This window comes from Poecilia formosa, unplaced genomic scaffold (genome assembly GCF_000485575.1).
Source record: "Poecilia formosa unplaced genomic scaffold, Poecilia_formosa-5.1.2 Scaffold342, whole genome shotgun sequence".
In the NCBI taxonomy this organism is placed as follows: domain Eukaryota; kingdom Metazoa; phylum Chordata; class Actinopteri; order Cyprinodontiformes; family Poeciliidae; genus Poecilia; species Poecilia formosa.
In genome coordinates, this window is record NW_006800281.1 from 67,687 (window position 1) to 92,717 (window position 25,031).

At 37.8% G+C, this 25,031-nt stretch overlaps 2 protein-coding genes across 5 annotated transcripts in view; both read left to right on the forward strand.

The window, feature by feature from the left end:
• LOC103153185 (myosin-9-like) overlaps positions 1–12,293 on the forward strand; it is a 34,538-nt gene extending 22,245 nt beyond the window's left edge. For 2 of the 3 annotated variants that reach the window (XM_007574002.2, XM_016661765.1), the window contains exons 24-42: positions 472–609; positions 705–828; positions 2,038–2,209; positions 2,296–2,508; positions 3,254–3,398; positions 3,481–3,687; positions 4,221–4,325; positions 4,560–4,712; positions 5,265–5,513; positions 5,941–6,153; positions 6,231–6,443; positions 7,357–7,518; positions 7,595–7,723; positions 8,728–8,816; positions 9,658–9,781; positions 9,867–10,075; positions 10,152–10,260; positions 10,753–10,925; positions 11,512–12,293. In XM_007574002.2, the coding sequence (XP_007574064.1) occupies positions 472–609; positions 705–828; positions 2,038–2,209; positions 2,296–2,508; positions 3,254–3,398; positions 3,481–3,687; positions 4,221–4,325; positions 4,560–4,712; positions 5,265–5,513; positions 5,941–6,153; positions 6,231–6,443; positions 7,357–7,518; positions 7,595–7,723; positions 8,728–8,816; positions 9,658–9,781; positions 9,867–10,075; positions 10,152–10,260; positions 10,753–10,925; positions 11,512–11,620 (3,036 nt within the window). In that variant the 3' untranslated portion in view covers positions 11,621–12,293. The remainder of the gene's footprint in view (positions 1–471; positions 610–704; positions 829–2,037; positions 2,210–2,295; positions 2,509–3,253; positions 3,399–3,480; positions 3,688–4,220; positions 4,326–4,559; positions 4,713–5,264; positions 5,514–5,940; positions 6,154–6,230; positions 6,444–7,356; positions 7,519–7,594; positions 7,724–8,727; positions 8,817–9,657; positions 9,782–9,866; positions 10,076–10,151; positions 10,261–10,752; positions 10,926–11,511) is intronic. The other variant, XM_007574001.2, reaches the window with a different exon arrangement.
• A 1,148-nt stretch (positions 12,294–13,441) lies between these two features.
• Positions 13,442–23,055, forward strand: LOC103153186 (solute carrier family 25 member 38-B-like). 2 transcript variants are annotated; one of them, XM_007574003.2, is made up of 8 exons: positions 13,442–13,979; positions 14,275–14,373; positions 17,186–17,310; positions 18,244–18,328; positions 18,800–18,979; positions 19,921–20,089; positions 20,195–20,358; positions 21,327–23,055. In XM_007574003.2, the coding sequence occupies exons 2-8, from the start codon at positions 14,359–14,361 to the stop codon at positions 21,447–21,449; spliced, it is 861 nt and encodes a 286-aa protein (XP_007574065.1). In that variant the 5' UTR covers positions 13,442–13,979; positions 14,275–14,358; the 3' UTR covers positions 21,450–23,055. The 2 variants fall into 2 exon arrangements, with proteins under 2 accessions (XP_007574065.1, XP_016517254.1); XM_016661768.1 differs by lacking the exons at positions 13,442–13,979; positions 14,275–14,373 and adding an exon at positions 15,067–16,320.
• The last annotated feature ends 1,976 nt before the right edge of the window (positions 23,056–25,031 follow it).

Consider the following 25,031-nt stretch of genomic DNA (forward strand, 5'->3'; position numbering starts at 1 on the left):
AAGTTCTGAATATAACATATTTACAAAGGATTTTTTTTATTTAATCCTATATATATATATATATATATATATATATATATATTTGTACAGTACTCCACTTAAATATTGATCTATTAATAAATTGACTATAGTTTCATCATGATTAATTATTTCAGCAGCAATTTTTTTTAATTCACCAATTAGTGCATATAAAACTAACAAATATTGATCTACCAAATAACAAATAACCAACTGAATAAGAGAATGAACAACAAAAAGGAGGTAAATGTTAAAATGGATTTTAGACAGACAAAACATAACATAACCAAGTGTGTCACAAATGAAATGATTGTTTAGGATACTTTTTCTCTTAATTTTGGAAGCTTTCTCAATTTTATTTTTCCTTTTGTCTGATGGTCCCTGTTTTAATTCACGTATATTGACCGTTTGTGTATTTAAGCATTAACCTTTCTGCTAATTTTGCTCATCCAGGAGTTGGAGCAGCAGCTGGATGAGGAGGAGGCAGCCAGGCAGAAGCTTCAGATGGAGAAAGTCACCACAGATGCCAAACTGAAGAAAATGGAGGAAGACATCATTCTGCTGGACGACCAGAACGGCAAGCTCAACAAGGTTTCCGACTAAACGTCTCCTCGCACAGCAACATGGCGGTTAAAATGATTTCTTTAATCACAGAATAATGGAGACCTCTTTACTTGTAACTTCAGGAAAAGAAACTGCTCGAGGAGAGGATCTCTGAGTTCACCATCAATCTGGCTGAGGAGGAGGAGAAGTCCAAAAGCTTGCAGAAGCTCAAGAATAAACACGAAACCATGATCACTGATTTAGAAGGCAAGTGTTGGGATGCAAACAATTCAGTGATTTTCTTGTTTAATGGTTTATTAGATTCAAATTAGTTCCAGTTGGTTAACTAATAAAGTCCAGTTAGACCTTCTTTTAGTGTTGTAGTTTGGTCGCCGTCCAGCAGAGGGCGCCACTGCTCATCCTTAAGCGGAGCTTGCTGAGACAGGCGAAAAAATGGAGGCCAAATCAGAACGGGAAAGGAGAATGGTCAAGACAGAGACCGTTGTAAGGTGTAAAATGCACTTTATGAGATTTATTTTATTTATTTTTTTTAAATATAAACACTCGATAAACTCCTTAAGTTATTACCTTATTAGCGCTCATTTAGCCGAACGCTACATGACGGAGCAGCGCCAACTTCTCAACCAAAAATTACTGACGTGATGACGGAAAAGCAGCTGGAATAATGCAGAAAAATTGCAACATGATGGGGAAAAGGGTGGTACATGACAGAGGTGGGGACTCGAGTCACATGACTTGGACTCGAGTCAGACTCGAGTCGTTAAAATCACGACTTGAGACTTGACTTGAAAAAATGCTCAAAGACTCGGACTTGACTTTGACTTTCATGCCATTGACTTGGGACTTGACTCGACTTTTGCCTGTCTTGACTTGAGACTTGACTTGACTTGAGGACAGAGACTTGAGACTTACTTGAGACTTGCAACACAGTGACTTGGTCACACCTCTGGTACATGATGCCAATAAGCTGAGGTCGAGGATTGTGAGTTAAAACTTAATGGAGTGAAGTTTTAATCTCCTTTTAAGAACACAGAGTATTCTGTGTGATCAGCTCTCTGCTCATGAACAATTAAGGTTTTTTTTTATCTGTAACTTTTCTCCATCAACCTAAGAGTTCCCTCTTTGTTCTAGTAGTTTATATGTCCAAGTTTAATAATGTAAATACCACACATTTGTTTGTTCAGTCAGTATTTAGCACAGCTGACACAAATTATGTTACAACTTATTTTTTAAATTTGGCATATGATTAAATTTGCTCTTTGATATGGAAGGACTTTGATCTCTTGATTTAAAACTCTCTTGGCCCTTGTCAATTAATCATGATTAATTGACAAGATCAAGAGATCAATCAACTATTAAATTAACTACACTTCCTAGTTTGAGATTTTTAAAAAAATTGTTAGTTGCTTTATGTTTTCAGTGACGTTTAGTTTTTTTTATTTTTATGACGTTCAGATCGTTTGAGGAAAGAGGAAAAAATGCGCCAGGACCTGGAGAAAAACCGCCGTAAGCTTGAGGGAGACTCCACTGAGCTCCATGACCAGATCGCAGACCTGCAGGCCCAGATCGCCGAGCTCCGGGCTCAGCTGGCGAAGAAGGAGGAGGAACTCCTGGCTGCCTTAGCCAGGTCGGACAAAACCCTAAACTTTCACTGCAGCAAACCGTAAATCTGCAGCTTTTTAAATTAACCCTGCTTTGTCATTGCAACACCAGAATCGAGGAGGAGGCTGCGGCGAAGAACACGGCCCAGAAGAAGATCAGGGAGCTGGAGGCGCAGATCTCCGAGCTGCAGGAGGACCTCGAGCTGGAGCGGCAGGCCCGATCCAAGGCCGAGAAACAGCGCCGGGACCTGGGAGAGGAGCTGGAGGCGCTGAAGACGGAGCTGGAGGACACGCTGGACACCACGGCTGTTCATGAGGACCTCAGGTAATCACACAGTGCGTACACAAGCCTGATTGATGGCGCGAAGGCCTGGTTCTGATTAATTGTTTCAGACTGATCTGATCTGTAGTGGTCTGTGGAAATTCTGAAAGTAGTTTAGAAAGCAGTAAATTAGTAGAAAGTAGAAAATTTTTCTGGAAATTTATCAGAAAAAGATTTTCAGATTTTTTTCAAATCTGAAAAATGTTAAGAGCAGCTTAACATTTTTCAGATTTGTCTCATAGCTTGCTGGCATGACATAGTGATGGTTTTTAATGTGACAATTAAAAAAAAAACAAAAAAACTTGCAACTTTTTTCGACTTGAAATTCCCATAAAATCAAAAGATGCTTCACACAGCATTTTTTTTAGCTAATCTATCATTGTCAGTTAACTGCCAATTTTCTGCAAAGCTGGTCAAAATCAATTAATTTAAGTGACTGCCAACTCCCACCTGCAGGTGGCAGTATTTGATACACATGTACAGTCGTATAAAAGTGCAAATCTTGCAAAATTTCAAAACTGGCACCAAAAAAATCAGCATTTTTGATTGTAAAAAATATCACATACCAACATAAAATCTTGGCGAGACTGATCAATATGAAATGATATTCCATAATTAATTTTGAGAAGTACTTATTGATTAGACTTTTTTTGTTTTACATCTACAGTATACATTTTGGCACAACTGGCCACTTGAGAACATTTATTATCTTAATCCAAAATGAAAATGAGTTTGACCCCTGCTTCAGGGCCAAGCGTGAGAGTGAAGTCGCTCAGCTGAAGAAGACTCTGGAGGACGAAGCAAAGACTCACGAGCAGCAGATGGCCGACATGAGGCAAAAACACAACCAGGCGTTTGAAGAGCTTAACGAACAACTGGACCAGGCCAAGAGGGTAAGAATCACAACCGCACAAGGAGGAAAGCTGCCGCCAAACATTTTAAAACACACCTCGGTAATCTGAGTCATGTCTGCAGAACAAGATGTCGATGGAGAAAGCCAAGCAGGCCCTGGAGAGCGAGTGGAACGAGCTGCAGATCGAGCTGAAGAATCTGACCCAAAGCAAAGGCGACTCTGAACACCGACGCAAGAAGGCTGAGGCGCAGGTCCAGGAGCTGCAGATCAAATTTGGAGAAAGTGAGCGACAGAGGCAGGAGCTCGCTGATAAGATGACCAAGATGCAGGTATGAGCTGATTGAGATGGATCCGTTAAAAGAGCGAGATATTTACTAGAAGTAGGTTAAACCAAAGGTTCACAAACTTTCCCATGCAAACACACAAACAATGCTGCAAATTATGTAAAGAAACATTAAATTTTACTTTTATTCCCTTTCAATAATTATTACATTCATTTAGCATAAATGCTGCATCATACCTTCTGATTTTAGTTGGTAACGAGTTCAGTGGTGGAAAATATTATCAGATTTTATATTAATTTGATGTTGAATATTGTCACGTTCCTAAAATTATGGCCCAAGTAATTATTTTGCCTAAAATGATTTTTTTAAATTGGTTTTTTTATGTTTTATTATTTCTTTATTTTTTTCAAAAATCACTTTTGGTAAAAAATAATTACTTGGACCATTATGCTATGAATGGGACAATATATTACCAGATAAAATTTTCCACCACAATACCTCTTTGGATAAGAAAATATGAAATATCTTTATATTAATCCCATCAGAAAAAGTGATTTAACATTTTTAACGTCTTGCAGACTGAGCTGGACAGCATCAACGGGCTTCTGAGTGCAGCTGAGGGCAAAAACATCAAATCCAGCAAAGACCTTTCTACTGTGGAGTCTCAGCTGCAGGACACTCAGGTACGGCGACTGTCTGAGTTCCTGAAAACTTCTCATTTAAAGCATCATTAAGCTGTGGGGAAATGGTACTGTTGGTATTATTTAGTATTTTTGTTTCTACCCTTGGTTTGAAATTGGAAATGTGTTTATCTCTTATGTCTAGAAAATTTAAAGCCAGCAGAGTCCTTGTAAAAGAAACTCGAAGGTTTCACCCATCTTCAGTTTTCTGAACTTGCGATCTTTTCTAAACTCCAGGAGCTTCTCCAAGAGGAAACCCGACAGAAACTCTCCCTCACCTCCCGCCTGAAGCAGATGGAGGACGAGCAGAATAACCTGCGGGAGATGCTGGAGGAAGAGGAGGAGAGCAAGAAGAACGTGGAGAGGCAGGTCACCTCTCTGCAGACCCAGGTTTGTCCACAGAGCCGCTCAATCATGATCTTGATCAAAAGTACAGAAGATACGACGGCGTAGCAGGCCGATTGTAGAAAATTCTGCAGAAAAGTTTTTAATTTTTTTGCTTTTATTTTTTTCGGTTGCCCTAATCCTCTTTCTACAGTGGTATATTGTAGGTAGAAAAGTACATTTCTGCCAAAAATGTTCAGAAATGGAGATTAGTTTTACATATTTTATAGAAAAAAGCTTCTAAATTTCTGAGCTCACTCAAAATGTTTGACTTTTCAAGCTCAGAAAATGTCCGTTTTTTTTTCTAGAAAATGTAAAATTTAATCAAAAAAAATTTAACATTTTTGGCTGTTGGAGCTTAGAAGTGTTTTTTTTATTTTTTAGAAACAAAATACTCCGGAAAATTTCTCAGAATATGTAGACTTTTTTGTTGCAGAATTTTGACTTTAATTTTCTGAGCTCAAAAGTTGGAATTTTAAGTCTTTTCTTTTTTATTGACCCTAATCCTCTTCTGTACAAAAGACCTAAAACTCGTCACCATTTTTTCTTATTCTTTAGCTGGCCGAGATGAAGAAGAAGGTGGAACAAGAGGCCGTTTCGCTGGAGGGAGCTGAGGAAGGCCGCAAGAAGCTCCAGAGGGAGATGGACAACATCGTTCAGCAGCTGGAGGAGAAGACGTCCGCCTACGACAAACTGGACAAGACGAAGACCCGTCTGCAGCAGGAGCTGGACGATCTGCTGGTGGACCAGGACCACCTGAGGCAGATCGTCTCCAACCTGGAGAAGAAGCAGAAGAAGTTTGACCAGGTAAATGCATCGAGTGAGGCTTTAGGAGCAAAATTTATGTTTGGCTGGAAGAAAAAAACCTCTTCAAGTAAATTTAACTAAAGGTAGAAAAGCAGAAACTAAAACATTTAAAGTGTAACTAACCCTAAATAACATATTTGAACAGTTTAACAGCAAAAACCCCCAGTTGATTTGGAACTTAGTTGCATTTTAAGAATGGGGAAAACCATATTTTACACAACATCCATAATAAAAAAACTTTGACACTCCACAGAACAGCTGGATTTGTACTAGGACTAAGTCACACATTGACTTTTGAGGATATTTCTGAAAATGGTTGTACTGGGTTTTATTTTGGGCGTCGGAATAAAGGAGGTTGAATAAAAAAGGGATGATGCATGTTTGAAAAAATAATTTAAACATCCTCCCAATTCTTCTTGCTGTTTAGATGTTGGCAGAGGAGAAAGCCATCTCCACTCAGTACGCAGAGGAGCGCGACAAAGCCGAGGCTGAAGCCAGGGAGAAGGAGACACGCGCGCTCAACCTGGCCCGCGAGCTTGAGACCATGACGGGCCTAAAGGACGAGCTGGACCGCGCCAACAAGCTGCTGAAAGCCGAGATGGAGGACCTGGTCTCCTCTAAGGACGATGTGGGCAAGAACGTGAGTTCTGCTGCTTCCGCAAACTTTTGCAGCTACGTTTCTCATTGAGGTTGGAGCTCACTGGCAACAATGTGCAGGTCCATGAGCTGGAGAAGTCGAAACGCGCCATGGAGCAGCAGCTGGCGGAGATGAAGCTTCAGGTGGAGGAGCTGGAGGACGAGCTGCAGCTCACAGAGGACGCCAAGCTGCGTCTGGAGGTCAACATGCAGGCCATGAAGGCCCAGTTTGAACGAGACCTGCAGGGCAGAGACGAGCAGGGAGAAGAGAGGAGGAAGCAACTCGTCAAGCAGGTACAACCGTGAGATTTCAGCTGTAAACAGCTTTAAAATGTAGATAAACTTCTTCCTTCAAGTCGTATCTTTTTTCATATTTCCCATTAGACACTTGAATGTCAGGATGACTGTCATTTTTCAAGATGGCTGCCATTTTGAGCCCTTTAAATCGGTTATTGTCGTAGAACGTTACCCATTTTCATGACTTGGATGAACTGTGTTGCATTTAATTTTGATTTTAAAGTAAATGACACAAAATCAGAAAGACTTTTCTGTTTGAGTCTCACACCAGTCATCAACTGGAAGGATGTGACACAGATGGTTAATGTTTTGCATTCAGTGGTTTAGCACTTGCTTCCAAGTGGTTTAGCTAATGCTAAATTTTTCTGTTTAGCATTAGCAGAGCTAAGAATCGTTAACAAATTGTTGGCTACTGATCCACTGGTGGCAACTACTGCATTTTTTAGTGCTAGCATAGATTCTCTATTATATCCAGGGTGGCCATTTTGAAAAATGTCTGCCAGAAAAAGAAAACGCAAGATAAAGAAAATGTATGTGATTTCTATGGTTCAAATTATGTTGCTTATCATTTGCCACCAAATACATTCATCTAATTGGAAATTTTAGTGGAAAACATAATTTATAACCATGGTGGCCATCTTGACAAAAAATAAACAAATTATCAGCAAATATGTTTTCTGTGCATCTAATTATGTGTGGTGTGATGTTATGAATATTGGCAAATTTAGTGCAAAAATTAACTTTCCTTGACTGCAATGGCGGCCATCTTGAATTGAATTTTTCAGGTTCTAATTTGTGCCCAGTTTGGATCTCGTACCTACAGTTTCATCTGCTGCTGAAACTGGGAACAAGCGGCTGAATTATCCCTTCATTCTTTGCGTTTTGATTAAAACCCGTTTCGCTCTTCGAGGTGCGTGAGATGGAGTTGGAGCTGGAGGACGAACGCAGGCAGCGCACCCAGGCTCTCTCCACCAAGAAGAAACTCGAGCTGGACCTGGCGGACCTGGAAGCTCAGATCGACCAGGCGAACAAAGGACGCGATGACGCGCTGAAGCAGCTGAAGAAGCTCCAGGTAGACGATGTCTGAGCCGGAAGTGGATAAATTGACGATGTGTGATTGGCTTGCGTGTTGACATGGTTCTTTTTAGACCCAAATGAAAGATCTGCTGAGGGAGTTGGAGGAACTCCGTCTGGCCAGAGACGAGGCCGTCAACCACACCAAAGAGACGGAGAGGAAGCTGAAGGCCATGGAGGCCGACGCCCTGCGCTTCCAGGAGGTAAACGACGATCCTTCCCTCAAAATTAAACTCAATTTAACAAAGTATTCATATCCATGAGCTTTTTCACATTCTAGTCAGATTACAACCTCAAGGAGGCGGATTTTATGTGGTCGAACACAAAGTAGGACAAAAACTGAAAAAACACAAAATATTATCAAGCATTTGTGTACAATTATCTTATTTCAAGAACTTTTCAGAACAATTATAGTAGGTTGATTAAAGTTGATGATTCCTTAATAATCCAAAGACATTTTGGCTTAAAATATGTAAAAGTTTTCTGCATGTTTTAAAGTAAAATATGTCCTTTAAATATAGAGAGACTGGCTAAGTTTATAATTTTTTTCCACAATAGGATAGTTTTACAGAAACTACTTGTTTTAAAAGGATAAATCTGTGTTTTGCTTTTCTGGAATAAGTGAGCATGATATTTATAAACGGATTGCTTTAAACAAAGCTAAACTATGAATCCTTAATATACAAGATAAGAAGATGCACTCTGTATTTTTTGTTTGTATTTTTAAAAATTATTTGACAAAATGGTTTACAGAAGGCGCTTTAAATGGTCGACTAAGACTGCATGATCAGGAAAAATGTAATTAGTGATACGCTTGCTAAAAATTGCAAGCGTACACCGAGCCGTTCCAATGTCATGCATTGTTTTCATCAAATTTCTATCCAATCTAGTGGCAAAGTAAGTTTTATCTCACCGAGACGTTCACTTTACAAAAAAATCCAAAGAAATTTGATCCAATAACAGATATTTGACAAATAGGACAGTTGGTAAAAAAGCAGTTTTAAGTTTCTTATGCATTAAATTTCCCCCCAGATAAAAGTTTCTCAAGCTTTGATGCATATTGAGCTTTGCAGTTAGGGTGGGAATGTAGAGTTTTATTAAAGAAAACTTGAGTTTTGACAGAATCTGCCACACTGCTGGTATTGGTTTGCTCCAGCAGCTTGTACAGCATGAAATATTTATTTTTTGTGTGTTTGGTTTCCATCAGGAGCTGGCCACTGCTGACCGACTAAAGAGGCAGCTTCAGACTGAGAGGGACGAACTCCAGGATGAGATCAACAGCAGCAACACAAAGAAGTAAGCGCACAGACACAGGTTTTATTAAATTAACCTTTTGTTTTTTGCAACATATTCACAACAGGAAATTGGTTATATGTTGACTAGTCGGCATTAACAGCAGAGATCTGTGACGGCAAATTACATTTACCTTTTGGAAAATTTGTATTTTTAGCAGTAGTTTTACTACAACACACTAAATATGTCATGGCTACTTTGAGTAAAACTTCTGTAACTTCACTGAAAGAACAAACATGTTTTAACCAAAAATGTGCCAGACAGATAAAGTGAAACTTTTTGTTTTAACAGCAACTTTTTTTGATTTTCTATCTAGTGACCCTTTGGTACCATTTGTAGATCAAGTGATGATTCAGTAAACTGTATAGATTGTCATTAAAAGTTATTTAAACCTACAATAGAGTATTGGGGCCATACCAAAAAAAATATACATTTACAAGAATAAAGTCATATTATGAGATTAAGCTTGTTTGTTGTAATATGACTTTATTATCATAATACTGACTTTATTCTTATAATTTTATTTTCTTGGCATGGCTCTAATACTCCATTGTGTAAACGTATGGATGCACTACCCACTGAAAGTATTACACACACAACTATATTGAAAACATTTTTTGAAAACGTCATTTGAATTACTTTGTAGTTCATATAAATTTTCTTTTTACTAATTAAAATACCAAAATTTGCTCATGACTTTATATTTTTTTCATCCATTTGACATAATACTCAGTACTTGAGTTGCTTTTTTTTTACCGTGATTTTTAAATCTTGAGTACCTTTTACTTGAGTAAAATGTTTGGGTGCTCTACCTGCTTGATTAAAAATAATTTTCTCCTGGCAGTTCTTTGCTGACGGATGAGAAGAGGAGGCTGGAAACTCGCATCGCTCAGCTGGAGGAGGAACTGGATGAAGAACATCTGAACACCGAGATGGTTAATGAGCGTGTGAAGAGAATGTCGATGCAGGTATGATCACCAGATGGAGGAAAATCATCATTACTACTACTTCATATTTTAAATTTAAATCTGTCCTGCATGTCTGTGACCTCAGAACGATCAGCTGACCACAGAGCTGACTTCGGAGCGTAGCAACTCCCAGCAGCTAGAGGGCACTCGCTCCCAGCTTGACCGCCAGAACAAGGAGCTGAAGCTGAAGCTGCAGGAGCTTGAGGTCACCATCAAGTCAAAGTACAAGTCCTCCATCACCTCACTGGAGGCCAGGATCGCTCAGCTGGAGGAGCAGCTGGATGTGGAGTCCAAGTGAGTGGCAGTTCAACAGCTTTTATTTTTATTTTTACATGTTTTGCTCCTTCATGGTGGATGCCTTGTGTTTCAGGGAGCGTCAGCAGGCCTCCAGGCTGGTCAGGAGGACGGAGAAGAAACTCAAGGAGGTGATGTTGCAGGTTGATGATGAACGACGCAACACAGATCAATACAAAGACCAGGCAAGTTCTTCCAGATTTCCTGTTCACGATAAAATGTGCATTTATTTGAATTTTTTTTTGCAGCTTCATCTATAGTTGCGACTCAATTTGTAAAAGTCGCTCAGAGCTGGTGAATCGTCCCTCAACCGGTTAATGTAGGAAAATCTGTTTTTTTGTTTTGTTTTTTTCCCCCTGATGATTCTTATTGATGCATTTCTTTCAGTCTGTAAATGCATCAACAAATGGCAGGTTTTCACTTCTACTAGTACCTCTAAAAAATTCAAATGATAAAAAAGAAAGTTGTGTAAAAGTGCAATATATTCCAGGCTTTTGTTTCTTGTAATTTTAATCATTATTTCTCACAGATGATGTCCATAATGACGGTTCCTTTCTTGGAAATTTGAAAATGGCAATACCTTTAATGATTCTTTAATAGCGCTTTTCTAAACAGTGACACTTAAAAAAAAAAAAACCCACAAACATAATTTCTTACCGACGTCTCTCTTTCTGTAGGTGGACAAGGCGAACAGCCGGATGCGTCAACTGAAGCGGCAGCTTGAGGAAACGGAGGAGGAGCTGACGAGGGCCAACGTTTACCGCAGGAAGCTGCAGAGGGACCTGGAAGATGCCACGGAGTCGGCTGACCTGATGAACCGCGAAGTCAGCACTCTGAAGAGCAAGCTCAGGTACGGCCGTTACTCAGACATGAGGTCAAAGGGCATTTCTCTGATGGAGTAGGCCTGACTTTAATAAATGGAAATGGAGCATTTACAAAAATAAACGCAAAGCTTATGAAGGCAGTTGAACAAACCACAGAACTCCTAATTTGAATTTTATAAAATTTTGCATTGTTTAATTGTCATGCCTAGATTTGTCATAAGTTGTTAGACAATAAATTATCCTGGAAGTTATTGCGATAAACGATCTTATTGTTTTAATGGTAATGGCAGAATAGTGCAAGAACACATTCTCAAAGATCAATAAACTTTAAATTTTAATTTTTAACATTGGAACTGGAAGACATTTTAAATATCCAAAATAAATACATAAATAAAATAAATTGTGAAGTCTCTGTAAACAAATTGCCCTTCAAAAAATGCTTAGTTGAGACCAAAGGACCAGGCTGAAGATTTTTGTCTTCCAGTTTTTGGAAAGAAACAATAAATCATGCAAATGAAAATTGCATGATTTATTGTTTTAATTTATCTTGCCACATTAGTCTGCTACTGTTATGTCTCTGTGGCTCGTTTAGCCTTTTAATTTTCTTTGCAGACGTGGAGATTTGCCCTTGAACATGCGGGTCGGTTTGACTCGCACCACTCTCGACACAGACGACGACGTGGAAGTGTCAACCAACATTACCGAGCCTGCAGCCGAGTGAGCGGAGCCGGACGGCCAAAAGGGAAACATAGCGATGAAACGTTAGCCTTACATTTACCTTTTTACATGCAACTGGCCAAAATGTCTCTAAAATTATGCAGTATATTTTTAATGAGAAGCTTCAGATACTTTTCCTGCCTATTTTTCTACTTAAAGTTTATATTGTACTGTTAAAACAAAGTTTTTGTAAAATGTCATCACAATTTCAAAAATTTCTTTTTGAACTTTTTTTTCTGGATATATAACGGTTATAGCCACTCCAAATTTCTACCTGTACTGTAGGTTTCTCCTCAGTCTGTTACAAAAATGACGCAACAAACGCCCATGATTGGAAAATGGGCGTTTGTTAATAATTGATTAACTAAGTTTCCATTAGTTAATAAATTGACACATTTTGTACTGTCATCTGTCTGGATGCTGTATTGTCCAACTGTGTTGCTTATTAGTTACAGGTGATGGGTTGTTTTATTGCTTCACTGTATTATTTTCACAGTAACGGACTGCGTTTCTGCCAGTACTTTTGTTTCCTAATTCAAACTTCATGTTTTTGTGTAACGCTCTGCCACAGCATTTTCAGATGAGTTATTAATTTGCATGTTACTGATCCCGTGGGTGTAAGGCTAATCTGTTTTTATGAACTGCCTTAATGGAATAAAGTAAGGAATGCATTCATATCTTTGTCTCTTCTGTTCATTATTCTTATTTAGAGATTTTGGTTTTATTTGCAGCATTCAGTATGGATTCCTACAAATATAACTTAGAATGATACTCATGGATTACTGTTTGTTTTTGCTTTTTTGTTTTGAGAGAGATCTGATTTCTGGCCAAGATTTTGGTATCAGTTCAAATATTTTTTCTTAAATTTACTGAGACTAATTTAAACACTAAAATAAAATGCCACAAATTGGCTTTGATGGCTAAATATGAGTTAACTTTTTTTCTTTAAGTTGTTCACGATGCAGGTTATTTTCAAATGCTTATTGTCTAAAACTAATCAGAATTGCAGATTTATTACTTGTTCATTTTGTAATTGGCATAGGTGTGTACCCAGAAAGTTGCACACAATAGGAACACTATTTAAACTTATTTTCATTCAAGTAAAAAGCTGTTCAAGAAATTACTAAAGAGTGAAGAATTTAGTAAAGATGTTGAACTAATCAGAACTTCTATTTAGAAATTATGAAATTGGACAAAAACCTCAAATGTGCAAATTCAGGTATTTTAAAGACTAAAATATCACAAATAACATAATTTGAACAGTTCAGGCATTAGAAACAGTTTTCCACCTCCAATTACTATTTTGGCTGTTTACTGTATATTCACTTGACCTCCTAGTGTCACAATGGATTCAACAGAAAAATACTAAACAAATCTTGTGTACAAATAAAAGGTCTCGCTTTAAAATGAGGGGTAGGTTTTTGTCTACCTTTTTGGTTGAAAAATGTTTGTTCTTCAATAGCATTACACTGTCGCATTTAATCATCTGCTCATAGATTAGTGTTTGCCTCATTAACAATTTGAGATGAGCCAAAACTGGTAGCATTACTGTTTTGGCTCATCTGATTGTGGTGTATGGATGTTTTGATGTGAAATTATTGTAACTTTTTAATGTATTTATCTGCAATTGGTGCTGTCTGCAGAGCAAATTAGGTATCCAGAAATATTTTTTTAAAAAGTAGTGATACTTGGGTAAAAATGAAAAGTACAACTGAATATAAAACATTTTACCAAGTAAAAGTTTCGCCATTTTTTAACTAGTTAAATTTGAGTATTGGGATGAAATAACCTTCAGGTTTCCAGACTAAGAGGAGCGGCGACATCTACAGGCCAGTATCGGACTGATAATGCACTAGCTCGGCTCAATACTATTATGGTCATATTTCTCGTTCTGGTTTGTATTTCAACACGGAGGTAGTGTGCCATTTTTAGACATTTGTAGATTTGGCACGCGTTTTATTTTCGAGACCAGACACACGGCTGAACCTTATTGTAAAGGATTTATCTGTGTGATAGGAATAAGTAACAGCGTTGTCCTTTTTCGACTGAGAACGGCTAGCTACAAGCTAGCCTTTTCAGCAGCGCTGCGGCAACCTGCGTCAGTTTTACTCGCTCCTGCTCTTAACGACGTCTGAATCCAACTTCTCGCAACAATCAGTGAACTGGTTTATTTCCACATTTTGTGGCTGAACGGAAAGCCGGTAAGCTAAACCGAGCTAACCCCTCTTGCCGTAAATTTCTGTATTACCGGCGAGTTCGTCTCCAAGGAAACGCCTGCAATTGGCCTCTGTAAATATCAAAAGATGGCGGTTCAAGAGTTACCAAGGGTCATTCCGATGGATCCCTAACATCGCTACTACAAGGTAAGAAGAGTCGATTTCTTAGTAGTAAGCCGGTTGACAAACGTGTCAACCGACTTCTTCTTCTTGGAACTATGTGAAGCTAGATAGTAACTCTGCCAAACTCAAATTACTTGTGAAGTTATGTTTTTAAAACTTGACTTTTTGTTTAATTGGCCAATATGTTTGTAGTAATTAGATTTGCTAGGCTTCTGATCTTTCGGTGATGCTGACGCCATGCTACTTTCAGTCTGACAGTTGGTTAACCTAGCCTAGCATACAGCTACAAATGTTTTCGACATATGTTTTATATACGCAGTAACCACGGCTGAACCGAACCAGCGGAAACCCTACAGAGTAAAGGGGGAAACTGGACTCATCAAGCTCGACATCCAGTTCAGGGATGGAGGTGTTAGCGGTGAGTGTAACATATGTTAATGATGGCAACCATTTTTTTCTTCAAATCTTTATCAATAATAGCCGCTGTACATTCAAGAGCGTGGCAAGTGAAATATAATGGAAAAAGAAAACTAGTTATAATAACACATTAGAACACAAAAGAGAGGTAAAAACAGACAAAAAGATGTTAAAATAACTCTTTTATTAAAAGTTTAAAAAATATCTATCAATTCTGCTTTGAGCTGAGGTATATTGCGGTTTTTATTAGACCGCTTTATAAAAATAAGAGTGTTATGATCGAAACTTTTTACATTATTAAAAATATATATTATATTGTAGTTTAATTTTAATATCACAACACGGTTAAATGTTCAATTTCAGTCCAGAAATATTTAACATAAATAAAATATAAAAGATGTGAAATTGTTTCAAAAGAAACAAGTTTCATCCAAGTCTTTTCTATGATTTTTTCTAAATGAACTATTTTATTGGATATGTTTTCATAATTTTGAAGTGAATTTCCTTTACCTTGTTAGTAACCAAGTACTTGCTGTAAGTTCAGATAAATTGCCAATTAATATTCATAAAACTATTCCAATTGAGACAATGAATCACATAAAAAAAACTTTTTTTAATCCAAAGTATTTTAAAGCCATTAATAAAAATGTCGTCTTCTCTTTTTTTTTAGCAGTGCATGTGAATTTGTTCCACTTTTATTTTGTAGCAGCCTAATAAAACCAGGTGTCTTGCTCAGATATTGGAACATTAATGTCATTATCTGCTCATCTAATGTCGTCTTTTTGACTAGGTTTATGTATAAATGTTGGTAAACGGCAGTGCTGTGATGCAGGACAAACTTCAGACTTGTTCTGAGAATAAAATAATGTTGTATAATGAGCACCCAAGTGATCAAACTAAAACCAAGATGATGAAACCTAATAAATGTAGAGATCAACACACCTTAGACATAGTTAAAGTCTTCTCCTCCATGCTGTTTACTGACATAATAAAGATGTTGCATTAATTTGCATGAATTAGAACTTGCATGACTGTTAGAGCAACACTTGTAAAGACATGGATGTAAGCTTTTCTTGTGCTAAATATACAGTTAAATTACTTATATCCCTGGCAGATTTTGGTTTAAAGAAATCCTTTTAATTTTCCCCACATGTTCTTTCTGATTGGATGTAATATTGACTTTTGGAGTCCTGAATCAGAAATGAATCTGTAAAGATTAGGGTGATTTTGAACTGTCAAAATATCAGCAATAACATCTAAAAAGCTGGTTAGCACTTTGGTTTGTTTGCCAATAAACCTTTCTCCTCTGATTATTGAGAAGGATATAAATGATTTCTGTTTTCCCATTTAGTTTTAAAATCTTAATAAAGGCATTTACTTTAATTCTCCTAGGGGTGTGAATAGCTTTTGTTGTAACTGTAATAGAGGAAATGAAGGGGCTACTGTTGAATAAAAGCCACCAGAGTCATAAAAAACCTTGAAAAAAGTTAAAATTTAACAGAGAAACCCATGGGTTGAGTCTAATTGGGGCTTCTTATTAACTGCTTCAAATCCAACCAATACATTCGTTCTATTTTTCTTGTGACCCACATTTTATATTCACACCCCATGACTCATGTCCGTTGATAAAGATGCAATTTAGCAGGGAGCTTTTTTCAGCGGGGGCAGAGCTACGTACAGATGTAAGCGTGTGCCTGAAAGATAAAGACCCTCAGAAAAACGCTGGCTGGATTAGGCTTTGGCTGCAAAACGGGGGGTGGGGAGGGAGGACAAGAAGCGCCGGAGAGCGTTTTGTCGTTGGAAAGCGAGGGACGAAAGGTTTGCAGGAGAGATGCAGGTTTATTTGGCGTCACCCCGTTTATAGCCGGGAGATGAGAGGGAGGTGAAAGAGGGCAAAATGCAGGAAAAGCAGGATTCTCAGAGCCGAACCCCAGGCGGTCTGGGGAAGGTAGGAGCTTAATTTGCATTTTGAAGTAGCACTTGTGTTTTTTAAAAAGCGATTTTGTCGTCTTGTGTGTTTCAGACGGCTCACTGTTTGATTTGTTTACATCGCTGTCAAGTGTGGAGCTTTTCCAGTTACAGTTTGCCTTCAGACGGAGCTGAAATTACAGCTTGCGTGTGTGATCAGATGAAATCCAACTTCAATTTGACTCTTCAGCTGCAGCGTGTGTTTTTATCTGTAGCCGGTGTTTCACATGTTGCAGCGACCTTAATGTGTTCATTCAGTTTCATGGTGAGAATACTTACTATCTGATGGAGGGAGACCCCACCATCTAGGGTCTCAGTGAGGTTAGGGTTTCATCAGGAGGCTTGAAAACATGGCTGCGTGCGTGCGTGTGTGTGTGTGCTTGTGCGTGTGCATCCGTAGGGGTGTGTGTGTGTGTGTGTGTGGAAGCTGTCTCTGTGCATCTCCATCATCTCCACTGTGTGTGAACCTGGCCTCTGCCTTTGTGCCACAGGCTTGTTTTTTCAAATACGCAAACAAAATGTCACTGCAGCATGTTTGGATTAAAGTAAAATATAAATAACTGAGGTTATTCTTACATTTTTGAGAAATGGGTTTGTTGATTTCTTATGTAATTGTGATTTCTCGTTTCCAGAAACAACTAAAATCTTAATAAGCTGTGTGTTCTTTTCTAATCCTTTATATTTTATTCCACTCTCTCCTTTTTCCCTCCGTCTTCTGTAATTACTAATTCTGTACGTTCTTCCCATCTCATTGTCCTTGTCCACCCAATGTGCTTTGTGTCCGCCATTTCGGTCCCCTCTCATGTCCGCCTCTCTGCCCCTTTCCTCTCCGTCTTTCTCCTCAGGCTCACCCCGCTCTGAAAGCCTTCATGTGCGGCTCCCTCAGCGGCACCTGCTCCACGCTGCTCTTCCAGCCCCTGGATCTGGTCAAAACACGGCTGCAGACACTGCAGAACAACGCCAAGCCAGGGTGCATGCACACACACACACGTTTCATGTGTGACTAACATGAAATATTTCCAGCTGGATGCCATCAGACAATCGGCATCCTTCTGGTGAAGCGTGTCTTTAACAAGAAGTCTTCAAGAATGAAGATGAACTCCGGCATCAGAGGCAGCCTGAGTCGGTTTTCATGACCCATATAGAGAAATTAGTCACACCAGCAACACATAATGGTGTTAGCCTTTGGAACTGCAATTGTCACAGCCGGGTGCTGGGAGTATTGGATTTTAAATTTAAATGGTTTTACAAGTGGCAGCATCAACCTGCTAATATTTTGTGGTGGTTGTTTCTAAACATAAAAAAAAACCTCAGTCATAATTGTTTCATGTTAGAGTTCACCCCTTGAACTTTTACATCATGTTTCAACTTCACCTCATTTTATGTGCAGACAGTGGTGGCTAACCGTGATTTTGAAGGAAAAATATTCCTGTTTTTTAACATATTTTACAGTTTAAAATCTGGGAAGCAGATTTATAACCAAATCACTTTTGATGCAATTACAGCTTTAAGCGTTTTATCTTATCTTTCTATTTGCTTTGCTCTTCTAGAGTTTGAAATTCTGTCCTGTTCCTCTCAAACATCTAAAACATCTCAAGCACAGATACAAAGTGTCTGTGAACATCAGTTTTTTTTCTGCCCCAGTCTAAAGTCTTTGGCGCTTTCTAATATGTTTTATTCCTGGATTGCTCTGAATTTTCCCTCGCAGCAAAATACTGTCATTATCATTTCACATGTTCTGTTCAGACTAATGTTCAGAAGTACACAATATCTGTCAGTTTGCTTTATAAAAATTTCAAAAACACATTTCAGATTTATAGTTGTAGTGTGTTTAAATGTAGATAAGTGTATTTGTCCATTTCAAGATGCCTCTGGTAATAATTCTTCAATTTAATTCTTGCAGGACGCCCAAGGTGGGAATGTTCCGGGTTTTCATTCAGGTCATCAGGACGGAGAATTTCTTCAGTCTGTGGAAAGGAGTTTCACCGGTATGCAACTGGTTTTCTTATTTTTAACCCACTAGAAGGGAACAAACACACCCAGTGCAACACTTTCATTCTATTGGCTGAGAGGTTGCCAGGCAACGGTACTTTTCTGTTGCAAGCGCGAGCAGAAAATGATTTGCAAGCGAGCAGAGAGGTTTTCAAGCGGAGATTTGATCCGAACAGAGACAAGTTTTTAGTGTGAGGATAAAGGTTTGAGAGAGCTCAGTGAATATTTGAAAGAGAGCAGAAGTTTTGAGAAGAAAGACATTTTCAAACTGAAAATGTGTGTTCTCAAATTATGGCAGAAAAGTCCCCCATAGAATTACCTCCTCACCAGGTCACTGAGAGGCCTGGTAGCCAGTTATTTCTTTAGAAGTCAGGTGCGTTTGAGCAGGGGGGCATCGAAAAGTTACAGCCATAAGTGACATTTATTAGCGTGATTCATTTTAACTGCTGTTATTTCTGACTTTGCAGTCATTTGTTCGCTGTATTCCCGGGGTGGGGATCTACTTCAGCACTTTCTACTCCCTGAAGCAGCACTTCTTCCAAGACCGGGCGCCAAACGCTGGCGAGGCTGTTCTACTTGGAGCCGGTGCCAGAACCGTGGCGGGGGTCTGCATGCTGCCGTTCACTGTCATCAAGACGCGCTTTGAGGTGCGCAGCTGTTAATCTGTGCCCTCCGGCAGATCATCTCAGATGGTCTTTTTCAGTCCTAAATGAGTAAAAATGCTTCCTCTGTACCTGTTCGTTCTGCTGTCACCACTGAAAATAGTGACTGTGGTTTTGCAAAACTGCCTCCTACTGGAGCCGAGGACAGATCTCCTTTTTAATTTTATCTTTAAACTCCTGGGTTAGTTTTCTTATATTAATGTGAGAATAAAAAGTGAACATAAAGTAGAGTTTTTCTACTCAAAACTCTTCAAGTGGCTTAGTTTTAACTTCACCCAGTTCAAATTCTATAAAACAAACTCCTGTTATGACCTTTAGCATCCTGTTAGTAATAAGTAATTTAAAAAACGGTATTGATAAGTCAAGCAGAAAAAGCTGAGCTTTGCTACAAATAATAGAGTATAGTGAAGAAATGCTGTGCTGGGGTATTTTAGACAATATGGTTTGTTTTCTTATTTAAAAAAGGAATTGAATAATTTGTTTTATATTTTTAATGTATTTTTGCTATTGTGTGGAATAAGCTTAAGTTGTTAAATGAAAAATCAGCAGAATGTGGATTTTTTTTGTCATCCATTAATTGTAGAATAATCAATAACTAAAATAATTGTTAGTTGCAGCCCTCGTTGTGTTATTTCTTCTTAGATATATGCTAATGCATTGACACCATTATTCACTGTTTATACCTTAATCTATATATTCATGTTCTAACTCTGATCATGAGCACTCTTAGGAATTTTAACATCAAGTTATGATACACATACATTTTAATTTTATAAATAGTCAAACCTCATTCTTTAAAAAAATAAGTTGGGATTAAATTACACTGCAACAAAAACATGCACAGGCACCGTATTTTTACTTAAATCTAAAGTAGCAGTACAGAAAATGGAGATCCCTTAATGCTGGGTTTGTCGTTGTTGTTACAGAGCGGATATTACAACTATGCGAGCGTGCCTGGAGCTCTGAGGAGCATGTATGAGACGGAGGGAGTCAGAGCTCTGTTCTCGGGGCTGACCGCCACGCTGCTGCGAGACGCTCCCTTCTCCGGCATCTACGTCATGTTTTACAGCCAGGCCAAGCGAGCGCTGCCGCAAGGTGAAGACGGCAGCAAGTCAACATAAACAAACTACAGAAAGAGAAGAAAAAATAAAAAGTCTAGATTTTCAGCTGAATTCTTATATTTGGTATCTTCTTCGTCAGAAGTGACATCAGCGCCGTACGCACCGCTGGTGAACTTCAGCTGTGGAGTGGTAGCAGGCGTCATGGCTTCTGTGGCCACGCAGCCTGCAGATGTGGTGAAGACTCACATCCAAGTCAGCCCGTCCCACTGGAGGACAGCAGACGCTGTTCGCTACATCTACACGGTGCGTTTCTGTCTGAAACAGGAAACTCAGTTTCAGCTCTTTATTACTTGCAATAAGGCTGGACAATAAATCGATAACACTATACAATACACGTGATCAATACCAATAGATAGTAGATAATACTTCTGATAGAATAGAATATTCTGGGAAATGTAGGCAGAGGAAAACCTTTAACTGTTCAACCTCTCACGGTGAACTAAGCAAGGTTAGTAGAATCAACTAACCAACTTGTTCTTTGGTTACCTAGCAACTCACTCGCTCTCCGGTTGCCTAGCAACAACCTGTTGAGTAACTGCCACAGCAGCAGTTTAAGGTTCCACCACTGTGCTTAAAAAAACCATAAAACAAAAAAAAAAAAACAACGGAGCAGAGTGAAAACTGAGGATAAAGATTATTTCAGATATTTAAAACAAAAAGCTAATTAATAATTATCTATATCGACTGATATGAAGCTGTTGTATCGTGATACATTTTTCAGCCATATCATCCAGCGTGAACCTGTAGTACATTTCACTTATAACAGGGGAACTATGTTAAAAGTTAAATAATCTGTCAGTAGAACTAGTACATTTTAAGAAATTATTGACTTAAAACAAGCTCTTATTTCTTGCTGAAAAGTTACTTGAAAGTTAGTTTTGTCTTATTTCAAGCGTACTAAGACATTTGTGCCTGAAACTAGATCAAAAATACTTGGTAAGATTTTGTGTAGTAGTCACACCTCTCAAGAAACCATTTTATCTACCTCTGTATTTAGTTGGTGATGTCATCATCCATATATGGAAGCGCTTCCTCTTTTTATTGGCTCTACTTCACAAAGCTCTTCTTGGATTTTAAAATTACTTCTCTACTTTCAAAAACAGTAAACAGGCAGACTATAATCTTTTTAAGTTCTGACTTTCCAATACTTATAGATCAGGCTCTTTTAAATGACTTTTACAATAACTCTTGTTTTTTCCTTTTTTCCTCAGGAGAAGGGCATGTCGGGTTTTTTCCGCGGAGCAGTGCCGAGATCTCTCCGGCGCACTCTGATGGCCGCCATGGCTTGGACTGTCTACGAGCAGCTCATGGCTCGCATGGGGCTCAAGTCCTGAAGGGCAGCTGAGCAAACGCACAATAACATGCGGGAGATGAAACATGACGGGTTAATAACATTTTATCGGAAAGCATGAAGAAAAGGGAGGCAGCAGGAACCAGCCAGCAGTGCCAGGAACAGAGCAACCAGGTGGATGAATGTTGAGAAAGAGAGTCGTGTTTAAATGTTGTTTAAATGTTAACGATGTTTGTTTGTGACGATGCACCTGACCGACTCTCCCTCTGCTGTGAAGTGAATTTATCCCTCTTAATGTTTCTGCTCAGACATAGCAGTGGATGAATACCACTAAAAAAAAACAAAAAACAAACTGGTTCGCGTGAAGCTTAGCGAGCCGATATGTGCATTTACTACTACAGAGAGCTGCACTCTGGTTGATGAGATGTTTATAAAATCTGCATATGATTGAGCAATGTTTCTTACTTTGTGAAATACTGTGGTTATTTCACTTGTTTTAGACAATCACAAGCTCTCTGACAGATGCATTAATCTATGGAAATTTAAGCCAAATCAATAATCACATCCAAGCCTTTGTCTTCATATGGTTGAAAGCGGCAATTACAGCCCATTTCTGACTAAAAAAATCTAATTTATATCTATAGTATTTCAAGGTTGGCTTATTTTGTTGTAGCAAAGAAGGATTTTGCAGTATTATGTGAGTTGTCGTTCGTTTCCGTGGTAACGTTCATGATGGCTGGTCTGGTTTATGACTGAACACATCCCAGTCACATCCATCTATGAAATGTCTGAGCTGATTGTCATACAAACTATCCAGATTAAATTGTGTGCACAATGTAAGCGTCTTAATTTAACTGTTGTCTTTGTGAACTTTGTAAGGTGTTAAAAAGAACACTGTTAAAAAAAAAGATATTTTGAAACAAAAATGGAAACATTTAGAAAATAAGAAAATAAGGTCTTTAATTTTGGTTCATTTCAAAATTACTATTGCTTTGCAGATATAAAATAATCTCCCTGTTGACTTTCAAGGCTTGAAAAGTGTTAACTCTCCTGTTGGCCAGCAGGTGGCAGCAGTAGTGAAAGGAAACGATCAAATTTTCAGCAGTTTAAACACTTGCTTAAACTGCACCATAAAACTGTTCAATTATTTTTTTAAGGTTGACTTTTCAAGTGAAACATTGCTTCATCATTATGCAGAGATAAAGTTTGCACAGAGTCCATATCAGTGGTGGATTTTATTTAGTTTCACACTGATTGCAGCTGCTCAGAAATAATTTACAAAAGCACAAATTATGATCTTTCTAGAGAGGATTTATTTCCATGTTTCTTTCTTTTATTTATTTTTGTGTTCATATGTAAATATATAAAAATCAGAAGATATATTAGAAGCCTTTCCAACATTGGGAATTTAAATTAAAAAGAGATCAAACTGATAAATCTGTTTTTAAGGGGAAGGCCTGAGTGTTTGCTGTTTAACATGTGTAACTCACTGTGCCAAGTTTAAGTTGGATCCGTTTTGTTGCTATCCGATTGCCCTCATCATCCATGTTCACACTCCATATATAGTGCCTCACTTTTCTTTTTTTAGGTCAAAATCTCAACTCTTCCTAAAGTTATTTTACATTTCTGTCAATAAAATTCAGAAGTCAGCTGGCCTGAGTCTGTTATTGTTTCTAATTTAGTCTTCCTGCACCGCAATTTACACAGCATGAATATCATTTTAAAAAATTTTAATCTTTCATTATTTAGAAAGATATTATTCTAAACATTTAGTTGCAAATCTGAATTTTTTAATAAAAATTCTTTCACACTGGGACAAATCAATTTTAAAAAAATTGGCAGCGTTTTAAGATTTTTTTTTAGAAATTTGCACTTGTGTTAAAATATTAGCAGCTGAACCAAATCAGTTAGAAAATGAATTGGCTTCACAGCCATTACTGTGTGCTGCTGTTTATTTGGAATTTAATCTTCATTTGAAATGTCCAAAACCAGTTTTATTTATAAAACCAGTGATAATTAAGCTCAATCCATATCTTAGGAGCTGCAAGAGAAAAACATTGATCCTCTTGAAACTTTTATTTGTTTAATCAAGTGACCATGCATCTATGGGTCAATTTTAAAGTTATTCGGGGCAGACAGTATTGTCTCAAGATCAAAAGGAAGCTAATAAAAAGAAAGAAAACCGGTAGCAAATGTTCTTTTAATTAGCATTAACTACAGTTCCTGTAAAGAATTTTGTGTGGGTGTCAGGAAATGTGGAATTGAGATTTGATGCGCTTCACTATTGTAAAAAATAAACTTTCAGGAGTGAATTGTATTCAATATTTTGTAAGGATTCAAGGATTTTTTTATTGTCGTACCACCTTTGCTTGTTTGAGGTACGAAATTCAGACTTAGGTCCCCGATTAAGAAATTGAATACACAAATAAATAAATAAATAAAGTAATTTATGTGATATATACATGTGTATATTTTTTTTAAAAAGTGTGTGTATAAGTGTTGTAAAATTGATTGTAAATAATTATAAAACTCAGAAGGAAAGAGTACATTTCTGCCAAAAAAAACTTGGAAATATTGAGATTAATCTCAGAAATTTTCTCGGAAAAAAGAAATGTCTGAACGTGAAAAGTTGAAAATTAGCTAGAAGAAACTTTTTTTTTCTAAAAGAATTCTGAGATTAACCTCAAGATTTCTGAGGTTTTTGGCAGAAATTTCCTTTTTTTTTCTACTTATGATGCACCACCACCGGTGTTTATTCAATTTAAAATAATCAGAGAGAAGAAACTGGATCAATCTAAAATAAAACAAACTGTGGTAGTATTGATAGATAAATGGTAGAAACATGTGGACCAGGAGCCATTTTTATCAACCACACGGTAGAATGAAGACGTCGCCGGCAGACACTGCTTGTTGTGGCATTTGGAACCACCAATCTGTGGTGACCTCTGTTATTTGGATACAGAGGCACCTCAGGGGATTTCTCCACAAATGAGATGCAACTTACAAATTTACATTACCATCTTTGTATGTAAATGATGTGATACTGGTTGGCTTCAAGAAGTCAAATAACACAGTGAAGTAATCTGCTTGTTTAATCACAATGATGATAAACTTATTAAATTGAAAAGTGTAAAACAAGTGATTTGTTTGCTAATTAAAGTAATAAAAGCAAAGAGTAAAGAACTGGTCGTGATTGGTCAATAAGTCAGCATTTATCTTGTTTTTATGAAGTGATTAATGAATTCATACATCTTGAAACCTTTATTGGTTGATCTTTGTGTTTTTATGCCTCTTTCATCCTCAGTTCATTATGTAGACTTGAAGTTGAGTCCGTTGTCAGTTTGTGATCTTGGTTTTATTATGCATCATGTGTTTTATATTTTTTAACTACAATGTGAAGCCAAAGATACAATAAAGATTACCAACAATATTACATTTTATGCACTTGTAGTTCTCAGAAATCAGATCTTGTGAGCACACATCGTATTCTTGAGTTCATACGTTGTGAACTGGTATGAATAAAACACCAAAGATGAAAGAGTCATTGTCTGATTCACCTAAGTTTATACAGCACAATAAGAACAACACACAGTAAAACAGTAAATGTAAAGACTGTGAGCAACAT

What these genes read in the sequence shown, in the direction of transcription:
- LOC103153186 (XM_016661768.1), top strand. Translation starts at nt 16,270, where the DNA reads ATGCAGGAAAAGCAGGATTCTCAGAGCCGAACCCCAGGCGGTCTGGGG. An exon ending in CAGAACAACGCCAAGCCAGG is followed by an intron (nt 17,311 to 18,243) that starts GTGCATGCACAC and finishes TAATTCTTGCAG; the next exon opens with GACGCCCAAGGTGGGAATGT. An exon ending in CTGTTCGCTACATCTACACG is followed by an intron (nt 20,359 to 21,326) that starts GTGCGTTTCTGT and finishes TTTTTTCCTCAG; the next exon opens with GAGAAGGGCATGTCGGGTTT.